At 37.0% G+C, this 21,828-nt stretch overlaps 1 protein-coding gene and 1 long non-coding RNA gene across 11 annotated transcripts in view; one reads left to right on the top strand and one right to left on the bottom strand.

The window, feature by feature from the left end:
- Positions 1–3,998, top strand: part of LOC106944696 (uncharacterized) — a 17,897-nt gene extending 13,899 nt beyond the window's left edge. Inside the window, exon 3 of the long non-coding RNA XR_001424391.1 lies at positions 3,986–3,998. This is a non-coding gene — a long non-coding RNA (uncharacterized LOC106944696). The remainder of the gene's footprint in view (positions 1–3,985) is intronic.
- Positions 1–21,828, bottom strand: part of dysf (dysferlin, limb girdle muscular dystrophy 2B (autosomal recessive)) — an 88,246-nt gene that overhangs the window by 53,180 nt on the left and 13,238 nt on the right. For 6 of the 10 annotated variants that reach the window (XM_015027889.1, XM_015027891.1, XM_015027895.1 and 3 more), the window contains exons 5-32: positions 21,294–21,417; positions 20,940–21,196; positions 19,895–20,023; positions 18,686–18,748; positions 18,495–18,545; positions 18,124–18,154; positions 17,930–18,045; positions 16,002–16,128; positions 15,819–15,922; positions 15,666–15,734; positions 15,536–15,579; positions 14,771–14,853; positions 12,923–12,955; positions 12,597–12,712; positions 12,074–12,187; positions 11,820–11,997; positions 10,881–11,005; positions 10,696–10,802; positions 9,657–9,852; positions 9,424–9,570; positions 9,057–9,188; positions 7,923–8,089; positions 6,731–6,845; positions 6,554–6,659; positions 6,327–6,469; positions 4,978–5,151; positions 3,711–3,795; positions 3,526–3,603 (exon numbers count right to left, since the gene is read on the bottom strand). In XM_015027889.1, coding sequence (XP_014883375.1) covers positions 3,526–3,603; positions 3,711–3,795; positions 4,978–5,151; positions 6,327–6,469; positions 6,554–6,659; positions 6,731–6,845; positions 7,923–8,089; positions 9,057–9,188; positions 9,424–9,570; positions 9,657–9,852; positions 10,696–10,802; positions 10,881–11,005; positions 11,820–11,997; positions 12,074–12,187; positions 12,597–12,712; positions 12,923–12,955; positions 14,771–14,853; positions 15,536–15,579; positions 15,666–15,734; positions 15,819–15,922; positions 16,002–16,128; positions 17,930–18,045; positions 18,124–18,154; positions 18,495–18,545; positions 18,686–18,748; positions 19,895–20,023; positions 20,940–21,196; positions 21,294–21,417 — 3,214 coding nt within the window. The remainder of the gene's footprint in view (positions 1–3,525; positions 3,604–3,710; positions 3,796–4,977; positions 5,152–6,326; positions 6,470–6,553; positions 6,660–6,730; positions 6,846–7,922; positions 8,090–9,056; positions 9,189–9,423; positions 9,571–9,656; positions 9,853–10,695; positions 10,803–10,880; positions 11,006–11,819; positions 11,998–12,073; positions 12,188–12,596; positions 12,713–12,922; positions 12,956–14,770; positions 14,854–15,535; positions 15,580–15,665; positions 15,735–15,818; positions 15,923–16,001; positions 16,129–17,929; positions 18,046–18,123; positions 18,155–18,494; positions 18,546–18,685; positions 18,749–19,894; positions 20,024–20,939; positions 21,197–21,293; positions 21,418–21,828) is intronic. The other 4 variants (XM_015027893.1, XM_015027899.1, XM_015027900.1 and 1 more) reach the window with 2 other exon arrangements.

The raw sequence follows: 21,828 nt of genomic DNA, 5'->3' as shown, positions 1-21,828 counted from the left end.
CACACACACACACACACACACACACACACACACACACACACACACACACACACACACACACACACACAAAAATAGAGCTGATTTGGTGTCCAAACTAAAAAATGTCAAGTTGAAAGTGCTTCTTTTCAGCAACAATAACAAGGATTTTGCTCACTCTGCCTTTATTATTTTCAGAGTTTGCATTTGGTCTCCATTACTAATAAATTAAATTAAATCAAAAGTAAAATCCTGCATGAATGCTTTGTGTTGCATCTTAAAAGTTAAATCCACACATGGTTTTTAAGTTTATCTGCATTAATCTGCCTGAACTTGCAAACCAAATTAATCTTGAATTGTGACCAACAATCATTCCTAGGGCCACAAATGGCCCCCGAACCGCACTTTGGACATCCCAAAACTGCATCGTATCGTGTAGTATTACGTTGCATTGTGTCATATTGCACTTTAATGTACAGTAACGCATCAGAAGGTTTTATACTTTACTGTATAATCTTACTCTATATATAATCAAATATAGAATCAAATTGCATTGTATGTTATTATATCATGTAATGTATCATATTGCATTATGACACTGTTTTGTACCACATCCTAGGCTAAATGCGACACATCTGAATTTTTTTAACGGCTCAATTCTGATGTTTTCGCCTAAAAAAATAAAAATAAAAATCATCTGATCAGATCTGTGCTAATTCCATTATGTGGACCTAATCAGATACGAATCCCATCTTTTTCAAATCGTCTGCGGAAGAAGTGATTATGTTGCTTCTTATCCGACTTTTACATAATTAATGTTTTTTTTTAATGAATGTCTGTCGGGAACAGATTTGTTGAAGAGGTGGTGAAACTGGTGGGAGCTGGTTTACTGTAAGTCTGTCTTTAACTGTTCTGATGTTAGAGTCTAGATGTAAAATTTGCGTCGTAATTCTGCGCCAGAAGAAGCCAGATGTGGGAAACCTGGAGGTAAACAATAACTGACGCAAATAAGCTAATAGCTCTACTTTTTTATTTAGCTTCCTTCGCTTTTTTTAATCGGCTCCCATCGCTCAACAACGTTAAAGTCAAAAAGATGGTGGCGTCCTTTATTACTTCTGTAAACAACTCTACGTTCTTCTTTTGCGGTCGCTTTTTAATTTGTAGAATAAACACACAAGATCATATTTCAACAAAAAAAAAATTAGAACTGAGCATCAAGACCAGCGGTGTGAACGAAGCCATATTGTAGATGAAGCTGCCTTAGAGAAACAAAGTGTCTTCAGTCAGAGGCCTCTTCGAATTCAGTGCGGTACAGACTGCTACAGGAGATCTTTCCTCCCAGCAGCCGTGACAATCTACAATAACTCCTTGAATTAATGAGTTACAAAACATTTAGTCTTCATTTAAGTTAATTATTGCTCTCATATCATCAAGTTTCTATTTTTATTACAGGAATGTGATGACTTTTAGAGATCCTTCCGTATAATTTGAACTTTTAATGTTTCGCATCAGCTTAGTAATTATGGAGCAGGATTATATTCACTCCCATGATTCTTCTTGCCTCAAAGCAAGCAAAGACAAAAAGATTTAAGAGGAAAAAAGGTCAGGAAATGATGGGTGAAAACGGAGTGGAAGAGAAAAAAGACAGGAAAACAAAAGATGAAAGGCGACCACATGAAATCGAAAGGAAAACCAGAAAAGCCTTAGTGTTTGATAGCAGACCGAGTCTTTAATCATCTTCAATCAAAATGTCATGTCGCACCAGATGAAAACACAAGTGAAGCTCATCCATCAGTTTTACTCACCCATTAACTGTTCATGAGTGTGAATGAGCCGACTGAGTAAAGATAGCGATTCATCATCAGTTTGCTGACAGAATCCTGTTTGTTGGCCCCGTTTTTCAAGCAGCCTCCCATCAATCATCTCTCTCTCTTTTGTTTATAAAAGTTTTAGCATGTGAGTCTCTGCTGGCTTTCTGATTAACGCACACAGTAGCTGCAGTTTCCATGACCTCGTTTTAAATCAAAGAAAAATATTTCTTCTCCTCCTTCTAATTACAATCAGAGCGGTTTCATAATTAAATCAACACTTTTAAAGCTGCTTGTTTCCCAGGTTTTTTGGCTCCCGTCTCATTTTGACATTTTACTACATTTAATCTGTTAGATTTTTTTTATTTTTAATTATTAAATAGGTCAGCTGGAATTACTCAGGTATTTTTTTTTGTAAGTTAAAAACTCACATCTGGTAGAAAAGGCTTTGTGCTCATAATTAGCAAAATGCTAGCGCTTTGCAAATACAGACAGCTAAACAAAAATAAAAGGATTTTATCCAATAAAAATGAAGCTAAATTATATATTTGGCTTGTTTTTTTTAATTGTTACAACTTAATTTTTTCTGGTTTTCCTCATTTTTACCAGCTAAGGCATAACATTAGCTAGCTTAGAGCTGGCTAATTTTAGCTAGCTCTGAAGCTAGCTATTCTAGCTAGGTAAACATATTCTGTAAAAAATAGTCCAAAAATATTCTGTGGATTTATGAGACAAAATTGCAAATATTTGAAAGATTTCTGCTCTGTTACATCTGTATAAACATTTCTGAAAAAGAAGGAGCTAGCTCATTTTAGGTACCTCCAAGCTAGCTAAAATGATCAATTTTTAGCTAGCTTAGAGCAATGGTTAGCTAACTGCTAGCCTTGAATCTTCTTTTTAAAACATTATCCGCTGATATTTCTCTGCACAGAAACGGTTTTTCCAGATGTAAAAGATGTGACGTAAAAAGTATTTGAACCCTCAGGGAGTTTGTTTTGTTGCACTGAAATACTAAAGATAACCTGAACAAATATGATATGCATTCTAATTTGAACATTAAATTAAAATTCTTTCCTGCATTAAACCCACATTTCTGTATTATAAAATGTTTTTTTTTATTGGTCTGAAGTAATGTTCTCATTTTAAATGTCATGTTTTAATCAACAGAGAATCGTCTTAACAGAAACAAAGGCTGGAAAACAGCAGTTTGTGTATAATTAATCCATATAATGTGAATCACTTGGAGATTAAGATAAATATTCTGATGTATTGAATAGCTCTGTATAAGTATCTTTTCATACTTTTTTGTCTAAAAATGGTTTTATTTTATTTTCTAAAAAGAAATGATACTTTATTAAAATGTATCACCAGACAAGAGATTTGCTTCAGTAAATACAGATAAATATCTATATATGTGAATAAGAAACAGTTCTGAAGTATTGAGTTATGTTGTTATTTTGAAGTCATCTTAATGTCAACATTTGTAACCAAATAAAAAAACATTCATAACTAAGATTTTTCTCTAATTTTTATTTACAGCTAAATAAATAAATATGTAATAGAAACAAAAACAAAATTCTGATAATTTCAGAATTTCTAAATTGTGTGCAAACTACAACTGATCATTTGCCAATACCCAGATAAATTTTGCTATTTTTGACAACGATCCAAAAAATGTTGGATTCACCAGTTGGCCACCAGAGGGCGCCAGAATACCAGCACATGTCGAGATTCGCTGTACCTGAGAAACTGTCTTTGTCCATCGGCAGCATGTCTCTGGCTTGATACATGTAGCAGCGCAGGTGGTAGCGGGTCCCGCCTGCAAGAAAAAGCAGCTTCAGCTCCAAAAAACTCCATGACAATTAGGAATCGGAACCAGAAAAAGAAGATAAGCAGAAAAACAAAGAAGTGTGGGTGTTGCCCTACGGTCAAAGAAACAGGAAATGGTTGGTCTGTTGACTCCAAAAGTGGTGGTGACCGACTTGTCGTCATGTTTGTCCTCTATGCTGCTCTGTGGAAGAAAAATAAAGCGTAAAGAAATGTAAAAACTACAGATTGCAAGATGTTAGATGTTTGGCAGACCAAAGATTCAAAAAGTAATCAAAACAATAAAAACTGTGCTTTAATTATGGATAAACTTTGACTGTCCTCAAAATATTTATTATATTTTTTAAAAGATTAACCATGTGATTTAACTGTAGAGCCTAGATATTTTATTTCACAACCTTGGTGTGTGCAGAAAAGTAATTCATAAACATTTTTTTTTTCAAAAATGGGAAAGTTTCAGAACAAATCACTGCTGCAAAAAACATAAGGAGAATTTAATGGGATTAACATAAAAATATTACATAATTTCTTGTGGAGAAAAATTTTGTCTGGCACATATTCAAGTAAAATTTTTGAATATGTACCAAAAACTTTTGGTACATAAAAATGTTTATGTACCAAAAATGTATAAAGTCATATATTACCTGAGCTGAACTAAAATCAGAATTTATGAGGCAACATTTATGCTAAATGAATGTAATAATTACTTAATAGTGAATAAAAGTGAGAAGGAAAATGTAAAATGTTTTATTTTTAATTAGATCAGCTGGAATCACTCAGATTTGTTTTGTAAGTTAAACTCATATCTGGTAGAAAAAGGCTTTGTGGTTGGTTCATAATCAGCAGCATGCTAGCACTTAGCAACTACCAGCAGTTAAGCAACAATAAAAGGATTTTATCCAGTTAAAATAAAGCAAATTAATATTTCTGGCTTCCTTTTTAAATTGTTGCAAAGCTATGGTTTCAAGTTCTCCTTACTTTTTAAATTGTACTAGCTAAAACATAACATTAGCTAATTTAGAAATAGCTAATTTTAGCTAGCTGTAAAGATACAGAATAACTAATAAAAGCTAAAAATATTTAGCTGTGGACTGATGAGACAAAAGTGGAAATCTGAATAAAACTAAAACCCAGAATTGTTCTGAAGGCCGCAGTTTGGACATCCTGTGATAGTATATTCAACCACCACAGATTAATTAAAGTCATAAATCTGAAGATATGCAGCAGCATTTATGCTAAATTAATTTGATAATTATTTTAAAGCATACAAAAGTGAGGGGGAAATATAAAATTCAGTGCTTCTGTACTTATTTTATACCATTTTTTGTGTGTTTTCAACGGGGCTCGGGAAGCTAATGCTGCTCACCAGAGAACATTCCAGAGCAAAGATGGCGGCCGGTCCGGTCTTCTCCAGCGGCTCCATGCGGCAGCGCCACCTGCGCCTCCTGAAGCTGTCCGTCTTCCTGGGCTTCAGGTGGAAGTTCCAGCCGAACAGCGAGGCGTATTCCCAGCCCTCCCTGTCTGAATCATCCGGTCGCTGCTGTGGGAAGTTAAAAGAAAGGAGCAGATTTTCCTCAACATTTTCTTCAACTTTGTTTTTCTCCGCAGAAAAAACGGGATAAAACAGAAATAAGGGCAAAGGTGACGCTTCTTCTACATTGTATTTTTCATTATTTGTGCAACTAGAGCCCCATCTGGTGGTCAAAAGGGAGAATTACAGCTAGAAAATCACAAACTGCACCAGATAAAGAAAGCGGATAATTATTTATTTATTTATTCATACTTTCATTTAAATCAATTACTTTTTAACTTTATATTACTTTTATACGTTTTGGTACCTTTCTTTATTCAACATATTACATTTAATTAAATATTTTAAATTTTTAAAAATATGTTAATTACTAATATTATCAATTCATTTTTAGTTAATCTATTCACCAGATAAAACTACAAATAACTGAAGTTATTAAAACTATGACTTCAGCATATTAAAAAATACTTTAAAAGAAACAAGGTTGTTATATCATCAATATTTTGAATTAACAAGAAAAAGGCCAAATAAATTACATTTTTTTAGTTGATTGTCTTGTTGCCACAAAACACTGCAAATAAAAATAACTATTTAGTTAAATAAATATATTAAAACAGATTACTACGTAATTAACATTATGCATCAAATTCTTTTCCTATTTATCCATTTGCCAGATTTATTCAACATATTACAAGAGTTAAATAAATATATTAAAGAAAAATATTTAAAAACAAGGTTACATAATGAATTTTATAAATTAATGTTTGTTAATTATCCATTCACCAGATAACACTACAAATACATTTACATTTACATTTAAAAACAAGGTTATTATGTAATTAATATATTTTTTGTTGTTAATTATCCATACACCAGATAATATTCGATACAAGAACAAAATCCTCTAAGAAAATTTGGTTCAGTTTCACTTGCAAATATTTCAATATTTCCTAAGACAAGATCAGCATACGAGTAACTTTTCAGCACGATATAGGAGCTTGTTTTAAGTTAATATTCTCTTAATATTTATTTTAAAAAGTACTAGCTCCACTTCCAATTTGAAATAAATTGAATTTTAGGATCTTAATAAAAACTACAGCGTGCTGAAATCATGGAAAAGTGTCACATGACGTCATTTAGAGGTGATTAAATCTGTTTATCTTTATAATTTAGAAACCAGTCACCTTCCTGAGAGCCTCCATCTTCTGCTGGTCTCTCCGTCTCATCCGGATCCATCGCCTCCTCCGGTTGGTGTGGTACATCTTCTCTGCAGGAACCCAAGACTTTGGTCGGCGGTCCGGAGGAATGGTGATGCCGTACTCCCAGCCTGAAATTAAAAACAAACCCATTATCAAAGCTAAAGATCAGCTTCTATCTCTGCTTGTTGGTGGATGTTTTACTTTCTCAGCACCTTGATCATCAACAGCTCTGTTGAGATCTTCGCTCCACTCCACCTCGTCCCATGCCCACCCAGGAGGACACTCCACCTCGTCCTTCGGCACCGTTTTCTCCCCGTTCTGGAACAGGAACGCAGATTGTTTGGTCTCTGCTAACAGAGACGTGTTGGGAAACGCGTCCAGCTACGCACCACGTCGGTGTAGCCCTCCGGCATGCCGATCCACTGTCCGCCTGGTAACCTCATCTGGTTCTCAAACACCTCTTCTGTGAAGGTCATGTGACCGGCGTCCACATCAAACAGCAGCCTGGCAGGAAACCAAAGGTACACGACTGCATCATCTGCCCAAAAGGGCTATTTATCTGTAATAATATTCACATTAAGTCTATGGAAGGTAAATCAGGCCCAAAAACAAAAACAAGTTTTATTTCAAATATTTTAACTTAATTTGCACTACATTGGACCAAAGTTTTCCCAACTACTTTGGGAAAAACTAAAAAAGGTTTGAGTTGAGCTAGACAAATAAATCTAAACTATGGTGAAAACCCAAATTATTTGGGGTTTTTCAACTGAAATACCCAATTATTTTGGAAAAAATCCAAAATGACTGGGTTTTTAATAGAATTAGACAAATTAAGCTAAACTATCCTGAAAACCAACTATTTTGGGTTTTCCACAATTATTTTGGGAAAAACCCAAAATAGTTGGGTTTTTCAATTGAACTAGACATATAAAACTAGTGAAAAACCCAATTATTTGGGGAAAAGACCAAAATAGTTTGTTTTTTCTGACAAATAAAACTAAACTATAGTGAAAAACCAAACTATTTGGGGGTTTTGAGCTGAAAAACCCAAATATTTTGGAAAAAGGCAAAGTATTTTGGGTTTTCACCATAGTTTAGTATAAAAACTAAACTGCAGTTTAATTTTTACTGAACTGGGGGTTTTCAACTGAAATTTTGGGTTTTTACACTATAGTTAGTTTTATTTGTCTAGTTCAATTGGTTTTAATTAGTTGTTATTGTGTTTGCTAGTTTTATTAGTTATTATTAGTTCAATATTGTTTTGTTTTAGTTTACTTTTATTAGTTGTAGTAGAAGTTTTAGTTTTTCATCCTTTGTTTAATTTTTAGGTGCACAATTCAAAAAGGTCAAAATGTTGTGATGTGACTGTTTACATCAGTTGAGTAATGAAAACCCAACAGAAGATGCTGTTTTCAAAAAAATGTACTCAATTATTGCTGAACAAAAACTGACTCTGGGGTTATCTCGTTAGTTTTAGTTGACTATGATAACCTTTGTAGTGTGAAGAACCATGCAAAAATAAAAAAAAACAATTTGAACTGAGCCTGAAGCTCTGCAGTGTGACGGTCGTCGTGGACTCACGTCCTCTCGGGGCTGATGAACCAGTCTCCAGCCCAGGCCCATCCAGGTGAGGGCCTGAAGCTCTCTTTGGGCAGCTTCACTCTCCCCGTGACGTCGCTGAACTTCGGGTAGGTCAGGCCCGTCGTCCCCCAGTTTCCCACCAGAGCCAGCCGGGTCTGGTTCTCGTACTGGAAATAATTCGAGACAGGTTTCCACGGCGATTTCAGTCCCCTCGGCATTTTTAATGGAGTGAAGCAGAACACCTGAGTGACGCTCGCTCCACCGCCACTTTCAAATCTAACAAAATGGCTGCCAAATGTTTGTGCAGCAAAATATTTTATCATTTTAAAAAAGTTTCCAGAGGTCATCATCAGTAAGCAAAAGCAGCACAAACAAAACTGCAGAATTGTAGCAAAAATGTCAGACACCAATTTTGCTAGATATGGGTAATCTGGCGGGGCTGGTTGACCTTTTCACCTTTAAACATTCATTAATATTGTGAAAGCAAAAGCAGCACAAACAAAAGCTTCTGCTGCACAAACTTAGCTAAGTTGTTTACACCAAATTTGATTTCTTCTGTAAAAGTTTCCAGGTCACCTCTGGAAACTTTTTTATTACCATATTTACAACGATAGCAGCACAAAAGGAAATTTTTGCAGTACAAACGTAGGAGGGCAATTGACACCAATTGTTACAAATTTTATTTGTCAGATTTGGGTGATGTGGTGCTGTTGGCTGACCTTTCGACCTTTAAACTTTCATTAACATCTTCGACAAAAGCAGCACAAACAAAAGAAAATTGCTGCACAAACGCAGCACAAATGCAGCCGGGTTGATTTGTTTGATTTTATAAACGTGAACAGGGGAATAATTGACCTTTCATGACCCCAGGAAAGTTTTTTTTAATATCTTTAAAATTATAACGGGACAAACAAAACTTTTTTGCAACACAAATGTTTGTTAGATTTGAAGACAGTGGGGGCGACCAGCTTCACTCAGGTAGTGAGAACTATTGATCAAAACTATCTGGAAACTATAAAGTCTGGTTGAATTAAAGTGAAATATAAAGAAACAAAGGAGTGAGTCAAGATTTTAGCCATTTTCTCCTCCATCCGCGGTAAAAATAATCGGTTCTGTTCTCATCTCGTCTCTTACCGTCTCAGCAAACACGGACAGTTTTCCTTCAGCAAACTGGTTGAAGTGTTTGGCATCAGCAGCTAGTCCAAACCACACCTTCACCCTCAGCTGACCCGGAAGTTTGGCTTCTCCACCGCTGCCCTGCGGGTACTGAGACACACCAGGTCATTCACAAAGAGCGGGGCTGACCAATCTGTGGTACACGGGCCACTTATGGCCCTTATAATTAAAGTAATGTGGCCCACAAGCAAAGATGAATGATATTTCTAGAGCAACATGAAGTGTTATATCAATTATTCTGGTGATTAACTGTGTGTGTGCAGGTGTGTGTGTCTGTGTGCAGGCAGGTGTGTGTGTCTGTGTGCAGGTGTGTGTGTGTAAGCACCTTGAGAAAGACGCTCTGCAGCTGTCCGCAGTGTTTCCCGCAGTACTGCTGGGAGAAGAGGACCGTGTGCGCCGGGATGCGGTGATACGCAACCCGGCGGTCGCCCTGCAGCATCCAGATCACGATGTCTGGAAGGCTGTTCTGAGGCTGAGACACAAAACTCACTGTCAGGTTTTCACCTTTAACCTTTTAATTGGACCAACGACCTCCTGGTCAGCTGGATTAGCTCTCACCTCCTCAGCGATCGTCCTCAGTCGGTTGGCCCAGTCCTCTGCCTGCTCCAGCACTGAGGAAAGCTCGGTTTCTGGTCCATGTTTCAGCGCCAGCGCTGCCGCCGTGATCTGCTGCAGGTGGAGGCTTCGGACGTGCCTGACCGAGCGGTCGAGAGGAGTGGCGCACTGCCACTGGTCGAGAGCGGGCAGCTCCTCGCTACAAGGAGAGAGAAGCAAATATTAGAGACGTCTGCCCGGGATTGTCTACAGTTAGGGCCGATCGAAAAACAAAAAGGAAGAGTACATTTCTGCCAAAAAATCTCTGGAATTGTACAGCAAAGACAAGGATATTTCTGTTTCAAAAGTCTAAGTTTTGCTAGAAAACCCTCCCAGAAATTTTTTGTTTAATTTCAGAAAATTTCTAGAAATTTTCTAGAAAAAACTTGGAAATTTCAGTTGTTAAAAAGTCAACAATTTGCTAGAAAAGCTTTGAAAGTTTGAGATTAATCTCATAAATTTGCTATAAAATACTTGGAAATTTCTAAGTTTGATTTTTGATACCCTATTTATTTACTTTATGAAAATATAATAAAGCAATGAGAAATTGATATATTTGACACCAATTAAAGTGTATTTCAATTGGAGCCACGCCCCTTTTTGTATTTGGCTCCACCCACTTTTGGGGGAAATTAAGTGTAAAAAAAAAGAGAAGGAAGTATTATAATTAATTTTTTAACTTTAAAAAAAAAAGATTTTCATCAGTATTTTAAAAAATTGTACAAAGCATTTTATTGTGTGTTTGATGTCAATAAAATGTTGAGTAAATGATTACATTCCACCTGTTGCAGGTGTAAATTTAGGTATGATGCCAATTAGATCCACATGGCACTAAAGGAATGAAATAGACCCTCTTTTTTAGCTCTAGTGGTTTTTTATTTAACAGTAAATGGACAAGAAATCAGAAGGATAAAGAAGTGAAAGCCTGAACTGGGAATTGAACCAAGGATCGCCTTAGGATTTAAACATACAGGAGCCAGCAGTGAAACGATCCATTCTTTACCTGCAGTCTGCGATTAGATGATCCAGCAGCTCTACAACTTGCAGCTCTACGTCCTCCATATCGCTCCCGGCCTTGACCTCCAGCTGCACCTGCTGCAGGTTTGTCTCCTGGACATGGAATTTGATTTGATTGGTGTTTACGTAAATCTCTTAAAGAGGCTAATTTACAGAAGCAGCAGCACAAACCAGTCTGTCTATGATGGCGAGCAGCATGTTGAGGGCCTCGATCCTCGGGCGAATGTCTTCCCACTCTGATGACAGAACCACCACTGGCTTGATGTTTCCCCAGGGGAGGTAATAGTAGTGGCAACCTAAGACAGAGGAAAAAACAAAGTTTTCAAAAATTTAATTTGGTTTCAACGTGCAGCATTAAGCTCTTTTAAGAGTTATAGTTTAGTTTTAGCTTTTTGAAACTGAAGAAAACTGCTGACTTAATTGTAACTTGTGTGTTTGTGTTATACTTGCAGCTCTTAAAGTGTAGCTAACCCCCAAATCAACTGTTTTTCCCACTGATAAACTGCCTAAATTTGTTTGTAAGGCTGCTACCTTTAAGTTTCTGTGCAGATTTTGACCATTTGACACTATTTTGGCTAAAACTGTCTCAAAGCTGCCCTCCTTGAGTTGAACGATGGCTACCGCAGTTGATGATATTGTTTACAACGTTACAGCTTTTCGTTGCTAAATTTGATGCTAGTCGCTTTTTTGTTGAAAAATCACTATAGGACTGAAAAGTTGCTAAGTATATTGACTTAAAGTGGATAAATTAGCAGTAGTAATTCAGTACTGCTTTCCTCCTCTGTTCATCTCTATTTGTCTCTTGGCTCCGCCCACTTTTGTTTGGGGGCGGGGTTTTGCTTTCTCATAATTTCACAAAGTCCAGTTCTAACTTTAAATGATCTTTGCTAATTCATAAAATGTGTGGCTCTTTATTTGTGGAGAACCTCAGGGCTCTGTTCAAATTCCCAGTCTTTTCTTGATTTACATTTTTCCTTTAGGGATGTGGAAAAAAATTCACCTTTTACTATTTTCTTGTTTTTCAGATCTATCAGCTTAGAGCATTGACTCAATAAAGAGGTTATCTTTAACAAAATAACGAGATCCTGCATTACTAACAACCCAACTTACCGTCAAACACGGCCCTGCTGAACTGTGTGGTGGAGGCCAGAGGGAGGCAGGTGTAGTCGAACTTGTTACCATAGTTACCGATGCTGACCTCAAACTGGATGGCGTCGTCGACGTCTTGCAGCAGCGTGGCTGAGTAAAATGCCACGAACAGAGAAAACTTCCTCTTCCTGAGGAACTTCTGAAAGGCAGAGAGAGAAAAGATGGCGTCCAGGCGTCTACGTTCAGCGTTCCCTGAGGTGGAGGCCGTCTCTCACCTCCACCACCAGCAGGTCGTCCGACGGGACGTCTTCCGCTCGGTGTTCCGGCTTCTCCGTCAGCTTGGTGCTCAGTTCAAGTAAAACTCTGCCGCGGTACGCCACGCCTTCCCCCTGACGGACCAGAGAAATACGACTTTACCCAGAGGAGGCAACGTGATTCTGACATCCATCCGTCTGTTCATCCATCTGTTCTGTTCATTCATCCATCCATCTGTTCATTCATCTATCTGTTCATCCATCCATCCATCCATCCATCCATCCATCCATCCATCCATCCATCCATCCATCCATCTGTTCATTCATCCATCCATCTGTTCATCCATCCATCTGTTCATTTATCCATCCATCCATCCAACTGATAAAATCTTAGTTTATATTAACTCAACATTATAACGTCTCTCCAACAGGTCAATGTGCCTGAAGGTTTGATAAATTCTCACCATGTGGCAACACATCTGGTGTCTTTTTGGTACTGGGTGAACATTCATGCATGCAGGCAGAATAATGGCTGCAGTCTTACTTTTCCCAGGTTTAGAGCTTCATGTGGGTCATTAAAGGCGGTGAACTCTCTGGGACTCCCGTACAGATTGACAAAACACGGCCCAAACGTCGGCAGGAAACCGAGGCTGTCATCAACTGCAATCACACAAGATACATACAAAACATTTATTACCTGGTCAAAGAGAGAAAAACTATGACACACATTAAAAAAAACTAAACACAACTGCTCTACTGATGGCAATAGATTGTGGTTTTCTCTTTATTACACAGAAATTAATTATCTGTCAAACAGATTTGTTGAGTGGGTTCTCGTAAAAGGAAAGTGATGTAGGAAGGTAGACGTACTGCCTGAGTGGACGGTCCGAGGAGTCAAGTCATCTGAATGCGTAGAGAGGAAGGATGGTTAAGAGTCAAAGAAATTCAAAATGAAAGAATGGAAACAGAGGTTTCTGAACGCAACTCAAACCAAAACCCAAGCAATCAGACCAATGTTGTTAGTTCTCTCTGCTGTTACAGACGCTGATGTGAAATTGTTCATGTTTTCTTCGACAGATGCATCGAAAACATGGTCAAAGCAAAACTCAGGCAAGCTGTGTTTGTCTGGAATAAAAGGAGCTTCAAAGATGGGAGTGATGTGTGTATTTATCACAAAAACATCAAGTTTGTCTTCATGCAAAGTCAACTGCAAAGTACCCATGCTGTGTTACGTTGACAAACCAACACTTCATCCAACAGTTGAAGAAACTGTCCAAGAAACAATGTTTCTCAAAAGTGCAAATAAATAAACTTATTTTGAAAGGTGTAACTGAAATAATGACCAAAGTAACCAGAAGCGTAATCAAAATTCAAATGATCTATGATTCACACAGTCAGTGAGGAAAAATAGAGACATTTGACTCGCAAAAAAGCAAAAAGAAAGGAAAAAATATCTTTAATATTTTTAATAATCGTTTTTGGTTCATTCTGGAGTCAATATCTACAGAAAATGTGATTATGAGGAAGGTTTGGGTTTTTAAAAATAAATTTGTATTTCCATAACTCACCAAAATACTTAATTATAATAAAATGATTAAAGATTCAGATTAAATGGTGACATTTGGTGTTGCATGCAGGATCACTGGAGTAAAACAACAGAGCCAGCCCATTTCGTTTTAAAACATATCGATATATATTCATTTTACCAAGGTATTAGCAAAATGCAACTAATCATTTGCAGACTAGATTTCAATATCTGATATTTCCAATTTCTTAAATATTTTTTTCACCTAGACCTAAACAGTTTTTTTTTTATTTCTAGTAAATATTACATATTCCTTACATAGAGTAACCAAATGCTGCCATATTTGTACTAGCCCATGCTAGTTATTATGTCTTTTACAGCCACTGACTTCAAATAAAAGACGTTTCACATTTTTCCCCTTAGAAACTCTTGATATTTGAGTTTCAAATAAGCACAGCAAGTGTCTCCCCTTATTCTTCTTGTCACTCAGGGGATTAGCCAAGGAGAAGTTTGTATGAGCGTCTGTGTGGAAAAAAGCCAAAACCAAAACCATCACAGCATGATAAAGCCTAAGTTCTGCATAAACACTGGTGGTTTTAAATCCAGTCTAGATTTGCCTGATGAGGTCCAGTTCAGGTCAGACTGACTTTTGGGTGTTTTCACCTGATAATCCAATAGATTTTGTTCCATTGGGGATGAAAATTGTTACATTTGTTACATTTTCAGCTGCACTGTGTCAAACTAGCAAAAAGCCTGTTATCCTCTTCACCTTTGGTGGCGCTGCACCAATAATTACTGAACAAAACGACATGAAGAAAACGCTTCTTCACGAAGGAAGATGAAAACAAAACTGGGAGTGAAGTCAGATTTTAGCGGTTGTAGGATTTCTCTGGGAGAAATCCCACTAGCACGTTTGTTTGGGTTGTATTTACCCAGAATGCCCTGTACTGTAGTCTGCTTCCTGTTTTTTTAGTGGTCTCTGGTCCATTTCACATTCACATATGCCTTCGAACCGCACCACAGTTCACTTTGACCGGACCGAGGTTTGTAGGCGCAAGGTTTGGATTTTTGGTCCGAGTTTGATTCCACAAATGAACCGGACGTTCCAGACAAGCAAACTGGAGTTTGATTAAAGTGGACTAAACAGGGCTGGTGTGAATGCACCCTTAAACTAGTTTAGATAAGCGACTTACCGTCAATCTCTCCTCCGGGCGCCGAGATCTTAGACATGCAGAGGTGAGTGGTGCCGATCACATCGTTATGACTAGCTCTGTCCCTGAAATGGGAAAAAAGAAGAAACCAGAGCTGCTAAACATCTTAAAGCCAAATTTATCAATCTATTATCTTTTGAAACTGAAAGCTTTGATCTGATTAACTACTCAGTTTAATTACAAGACAATCACACAAAGTGGTGTGTTTATCTTTACGTGAAAAACTGTTCACTATACCTCAGCCAGACTAAAATAAAGTTGGATCCAGTGTTTTTTAACTGGACAAAACCAAAAGCTACTTCATTAATGGAGACTAAATAAAATACATTACAACTCTTGATCTTATATCAAGGAATTTTGTCGATTAATTGAAATATTTTTTTGTTTTGGAAGTTATGTTTTTTGTAAAATTTGAATTTTGTTTTTCAGCACGCCCAAAGCGGCCATGTTGCTTTACAGCTTTTAATTATTTGGACTTTAAATTCAGATCAACTCAAAGAAGAGATGGTTGAAATAAAAGCCAGTTTATGAAAATATTTTCTGCCATTTGTAATCTTTCTAAGAAAAGAAAGCTAGAAAAAACATGTATCAAACTGATTTCCAAAATCCATTTGTTTCCAATGACCTTGAAATAGAAACACATCCCTGAAAATGACTGAGGTTTCTATAAGACAGTTTGTTTGATAGTGTTGGTTCAGCGAACCATGAAACTGGTAAGATTTAGTCAGATAAAATGTACGGATTCACCAGTCCACAATTCGAATCCTCATCTTCTCACACATTGAGGGAAACTGTAAAAAAATAAAAATAAAAATCCCAATATAAACATTAATCTGTGTTAAAGGCGTCATGGTAAATCAGTCTCTGTTTGTCTTACTCTGATTGGCATTGCCAGGCTTTGGTTCCACTGAGGATTGGCGTTTTTCTCCAAAATCTTGGTGCAGACCTGAAAGATTATAGCAATGGATTTTAGATGGTTTGTTTTTGACTGGAATACTGAAAGGTTTATATTACTGAAGGTAAAAGTCACCGTCTTTCCAGCAAAGTGGATCTCCACCAACGGATCCACCAAGTTCTTCCTGTTGGTGTCGAACCCGAGAATCTGCCTCATTCCATCCATGAAGGCGTCGTCCACTAGCCAAACACGGCGGAGCGTTCTCAGTTTGAGCTTACAAGGAGCTAAAAACAGGACGGGAACTTTACGAAGACTCACTTTGAGGTAAATCTTCAGCTCTGAAGATCCTGAGCGTGAAGACGGCCCCTCTCAGCGAGAGGCCGGCCGGTCTCAGCAGGTTTCCTTCGATGTCCTCTTTCTCCTCAACACACTCCCGTTTATCAGCCTGGAAACAAACGAGGTTCGACATAACACGTAGAGGAAGTCGAATTCAGTTGGGTTTGTTCGCTACATCAGCACAAGAAGAACCACACTTTAAATATTAGCATATTTACTGTAAGCAGGCTGGATAGAAAAATGCTATAAAATCATGTAAATACCTGCTGTTTCTCATGCTAGTGAGTAGAACTGGGCAACAAATCAGTAACAATATATATTGCGACAGACATCAATCAATAATACATCTGATAAATAGTCAATATATATAATTTTTATTGAACTTCAATCCAGAACAGAGCAGCTTTACAGGAGATGTGGGCAGAGTTTGAAAGACTTTAGCTGCTCCACCTCTATGTTGGTGGAATCAGCTAGCTCTCTCTTTGGTTACCTAGCAACTCACTCGTTACCTAGCAACGACCTGCCGAGTAACTGCCATAGCGGCAGTTTGAGGCTCTTAACTGCTCCGAAATACTGCCACCAGTTCGGCGGTATTTCAGATATTTAAAACAGAGAAACTAAACAATTAGTATTGATATCGACTGATATGAAATTATTATGTTTTCAGCCATCCCACCACACCCTATAAAAGAAAAGCCTATGTTTGCTTTAGCAACCTTTACCATATAAAGAGTCATTTTTGCCATCACTCCTTCTAAATTAAATATATCTACAGCAGAAAAACCTAAATGACCTTTCAACTGGAGATGCTTCAATACCTACAATGTAGAATGTGTTTATGGTCAAATTAACTAGTTTTACTTCAATTTTTAGGCTTTTCAACAGGAGAATGAACAGAAAATATAATGCTTATTAAAGCTACGCTGATATAAAAACGTAGACCAAAACCTTGACTTTTTATTATCACTTTTATATTTATATGTCACAGCTAAATTTATATAAGCAACTAAATTTATATTAAATTTATTCTACTTTCATCAGTCTGACGTCAGTTTATTATCATTTACAGACCACACAGACAACCAGATTGAATATCTAACATTTATCTCATAGGGCTTTTGAATAGAGATCCCAACAATTAGTCAATTTATAATTAAATGTGGATTAATTGTTTATGAGATTAAAATTAGATCTAATCAATCAACTAATAACGTCTGCTTAGATCTTCTTTTAGCGTTGTAGTTTGGTCGCCATCCAGAAGAGGGTGCTGCTCTTTAGTCACAGCTAGTTAAAATAGAAATAAAGATGGCGGGGCCATACCAGAACAGGAAAGGTCCAAACAGAGTCCGGAGTGGGATAGAAAATTAGCTTTATTCTGTTCTGTTTTAAAATATAAACACTCAGCTTGATTTATCACCTTAGTAGCGCTCAACTTGTCCATCAAAAATTACAGATTTGCTACGAAGGCGAGGATAATGACAGAGATAACGCAGAGAATTTGTAACATGATGGAAAAAGACAGCATGCCAAAAAGCAAGGGTGATTATTGAGGGCTGTCATGAGTTAAAGCACTTCATGGAGCGACATTTTAACGGTCAATCCTCAAGGAAAAATGTAAAAAAAAAAAAAAAAATGGCTGCTCATCAGTCAACCTTATTTTAACTCTTTAATCGGTAACTGACATTTACATCACCATGCTTTTAAGTGTAACAAATACACATATTTTCAAATAATTTGCTTATATATTTTTTTTATAAAATGCTAATGTTTTTTTTAAACTACATTTCTAGGTCATCTTTCTCTTGGAAAATTGAAAGAAGCGCATTAAAAAGAAAGAAAAATAGAGAAAAAGGTCCTCTTATTATAAGTGAGAAATATTTTCCAGATCTGCAGCCATGCCTCTTGCTCACCGGTGGTTCATCTCCAGCTGCCAGGACAAACACGCTGACTTTCAGGTAACCTCTGACCCCGGCAGAGAGGTCGTCGGGGTCACACAGCAGAAGCCATTTCCTCAAAAAGCAATGTCCTGAAGGGTGGGGAAATCAAAATTACCTGTCAATAAAATGGCAAAAAGTATAAAAAAAACTAATAACAACGCACTTACTGTGTTCATTGTAGACAGTGCCGACATCCAACTGTAGTGAAAAATAACAGATTTTAGATTTAAATTGTTGTGATTTTACACATCCACAAAAAGGTGAAGTGAAACATATTTAAGTACTAAGCATGATTTATTTGGAGAGAGGAAGTCTTTTATTTTGAAGAATGCTTAACAGGATGTGGTTTTGTCTTTTGTCACTATCTTATGTGTTTTCAGTTGCTAGGATACAAAGAGTTGTTGCCTTTGTTTGTTCAATAAAAGCTGAACACAAAATGTTCAGTAAAGACGTCTGAGTCTCCGTTATGATTGCAGAAGCTTTCAGTGTGAAGGACGAACTTAGTTAAAAGTTAAAGCGTCTGATATGAACGTTTTACCTTGAATTCACCGATTACAGCGTCAGTTCTTAGCGAGCGAGAGTCACACACCTGTGGTGGGAAATAAACTGATCAAAATCTGCTTCTTTTATATCCACATCACCAAATAACAGAAAACTGAAGGAATAAAATAAATATGTTGTCTACATGTTTGCCTTGAAACATGATTCAGAATCTAAATTCAGGCTTACAGTGATGAAGATGGGTTCGTCAAACAGCTCTGACGGTGTCTCGTAAAAGTTCAGGAAGAACGTCTGCAGAGGGAAATCGACAAATGTTTGAGTTTGACAGAAAATAAACATAAAGATCTTTGCAGTAGGACAGAGGTGGACAGAGGACAATAATAATTTTATTGTGAAATTTTTATCTTTTACCTGCTCAACAATATGTCAAAGAAGTATTATTTTAATTTAGAAAATATGTTTATATGGTTTTTGCCTAATGTTTACAGTTGGGACTATGTTCTGTTTTGTTTTCTATTAAATGATTTTATTTCACTTCCAGCAACAAAAATAAGAATTGTCTTCTAAAACCTAAAAGCTGCGTTTAATTAATAAATGTGTCCAGGTGTGTTTCTGGGTAAATGTCACTGGATGTTTTGGCATATTATGAATTAAAATAAAAGCAACAATTCTTTGTGTTGTATTTAACATTTCCAGGTTAAGAAGATAAAACCTGTTGTGGAAATCTCAACCTAATTGCATAAAGTGTGAATATTGGCTCCATATGCAACAGAACAAACCTGGGAAGTAACTAGTTACCATTTACTTGAGTAACTTTTGAGAAAAAAATTACTTTTAGGAGTATTTTTACTACACTGTGTTTTTTATTTTTACTTTATTTATTTCATTCTGGAGTATTTATTCTCTTACTTGAGTAAAATTTCTGGATTTTCTACCCATTGAATTAAAAACATTTTTAACCAGAAATCCACCAGACACAGACACACACCTGCAGTTTTTGTTGAAGTGTCATAAGTTTTTTTATTGAAAGAAACTTATTTGGAAACATTTTCTTTTGCCTGATGTTTTTTATTATTTATATGAATTATTGTCATTTTGGTCCTTGAAATAACAAAATTCCCACTTAACTTTATATTTTTGTCTGTCTATTGATGTGATTTTTAAACATTAAACGACTGATAATTTGACCAGTTACTCAGTAGACATTTTTTCTCTTACTTGAATAACTTCTTGGACGGCTAATTTTTACTTTTCCTTGAGGAAAAATATGCTGAAGTAGTGATACTCTTACTTGAGTACATTTTTTGCCCACCTCTGGTAAAGAATCAGATTTGTGTAATTCTTGAACTGCAGTCAGGGGCCACACAAAATTATTCCAAGGGCCACAGATGGCCCCCGGGCCTCAGTTTTGACACCCCTGCAGAAGGAGCTGCTTACCTCATCGAAGACCGGGTTGTTTCCCTTCCTGATGCGGGTTCTCTTAGTCTGCCCGGCGACAGCCACCTTCACTACGGGTTTGATGTTGACTCCAGGTAACTGTCGAGCTTCAACGACCCGAACACGAACCTGAGCAGAAACGGTTTGTTGAGCGAGAATCGGTAAACAACGGCTTCCTCATAACACCGAGTGAAACCAATCACCGTCTTCTTGAGCCAAGCTGTTCCTCAATCAAAAGTTTTCATTTGTATTAATATCTTTTTAAAGCTATTAGTTATTGCTTCCAGAGGTCATTAAAGGTCAAACAGCCCGTCCATATTTACTAAGCGTTTGTGCAGCAATAAGTACCGATTGTGCATTTAAGAGTTTTAAGATTTTACTTAAAAAAAGTTTCCACAAACTGTTTTTTTGAATGACAGAGTATTATGGCAATACTAAGAAAAAGTAAAATAAATAAAATAGCAAGAATAGTCAATAAATTACCAGAACAAAGTTACTATGTTGCGAGAATGGAGTCGTATGGGAATAAAGTCGAAATAAAGGAGAATAAATTAGTAATAGTATGAGAAGAGCCATAATATTTAGAGAAGTAATAAAATTACGAAAATAAAGTCATACAGGAATAAAGTCAAAATAATACCAGAATAAAGTTGCAATAATAGAATAGTCATAATATTTTGAAAATAATTTGAAAATAAAGCTCTATTTTTTAAAAATAAAAAAATAATATCAGAATAATCATAAGTTTGAAAATAAAGTTATAAAATTATGAGAATAAATTTGTAATAATATCTTGTACTTCATTTTCCTAATTTTGACTTTATTCTTGTAATTTTATTTTATTTTATTTGCTCTAACACTCGTCATAGTTTTGTATCAGTTGAATTTGTCTTTCAGTTTATTTTTAACATGATTTTCACTGATAACCTACAGAGTCGGTTTTAATAAGAGTTCTTGATTTGACCTTGAAACAGAAACTCAGATTTGTTTGCAGCAGAAATCTCAGTGAAGTTACATTTGAATCCTGAACAGCTTGAAGCTCCACCTGTATGTCCTGAGGTTTGTTGGCCAGCGGTTTGGGCTGACTGCTGGCGCCTCTCCTCCTCTTCCTCAGCCCTCCATGCGTGTTGTAGGCCGGCGGGGAGCGTTTGGGCGTCTGGTTGGTGGGCGACTCCTGGCCAGGAGGCCCCGGGGGGCCAACAATCACCAGGGACCGACTGTCGTCAACTCCCGCCTCCTCCGCAGGCTCCACCATGATCATGCTCTCGGTGTCCTCGTCGCCCAGAGTATCCAGAGAGATCACTGGGTGGAAAACAGGCGGTCATGTTTTATTAGAAGAAAACCCAACTGTTGTCGTCTGTGCGGTTATTGATTAGCTTTTATACGCAGATCATGTTACTTGTAACTGTGTCCAGCTCTACATTGGGGTTGCTGTGAGGAAGAGACTCCGGCTGTGAGGGGGGATGGAAAACAGGAGCCGATCCTGGAGGAGGGATGTAGGAGACCTGCAAGGTCAGCGTGGCCTGGTGGACGCAAAGCATTGTGGGTTGGTACAGACTGCAGCTTCGTTTAAATCACAAATCTGTGAAAAGTCTTTGTTATATGGACCCCCTGCAGCTTGATGTCACACCCCCATTTCCCTCATGGTGGGCCAAAAGCTACTTGCTAACAACGACTAGCATTAGTTTTAGCCATTAAGATATCAATGTAACGCACTAAATCTTAAATGTAATATAAAAGATAAATTAGTGTTTTGCTGCTAATTGTCAACACTGCAGCAACTAAATAAGATCAGAAAAAAGATTTAATTAAGAAAAAAATAGCGAAGAAGAAGAAAGTAGTTCAGTTATGCTAGCTTGACTTTGAAAACCTCAGCATGTAGATGTGATGTGGGATTTGTTGTATTTTGGTTCAGTTAAAAAAAATGTAAAAAT

The sequence above is a fragment of the Poecilia latipinna genome, unplaced genomic scaffold (assembly GCF_001443285.1).
Source record: "Poecilia latipinna isolate Pla-1442-1.1 unplaced genomic scaffold, P_latipinna-1.0 Scaffold108, whole genome shotgun sequence".
Classification (NCBI taxonomy): Eukaryota; Metazoa; Chordata; class Actinopteri; order Cyprinodontiformes; family Poeciliidae; genus Poecilia; species Poecilia latipinna.
This window is presented reverse-complemented; position numbering and strand designations above follow the sequence as displayed.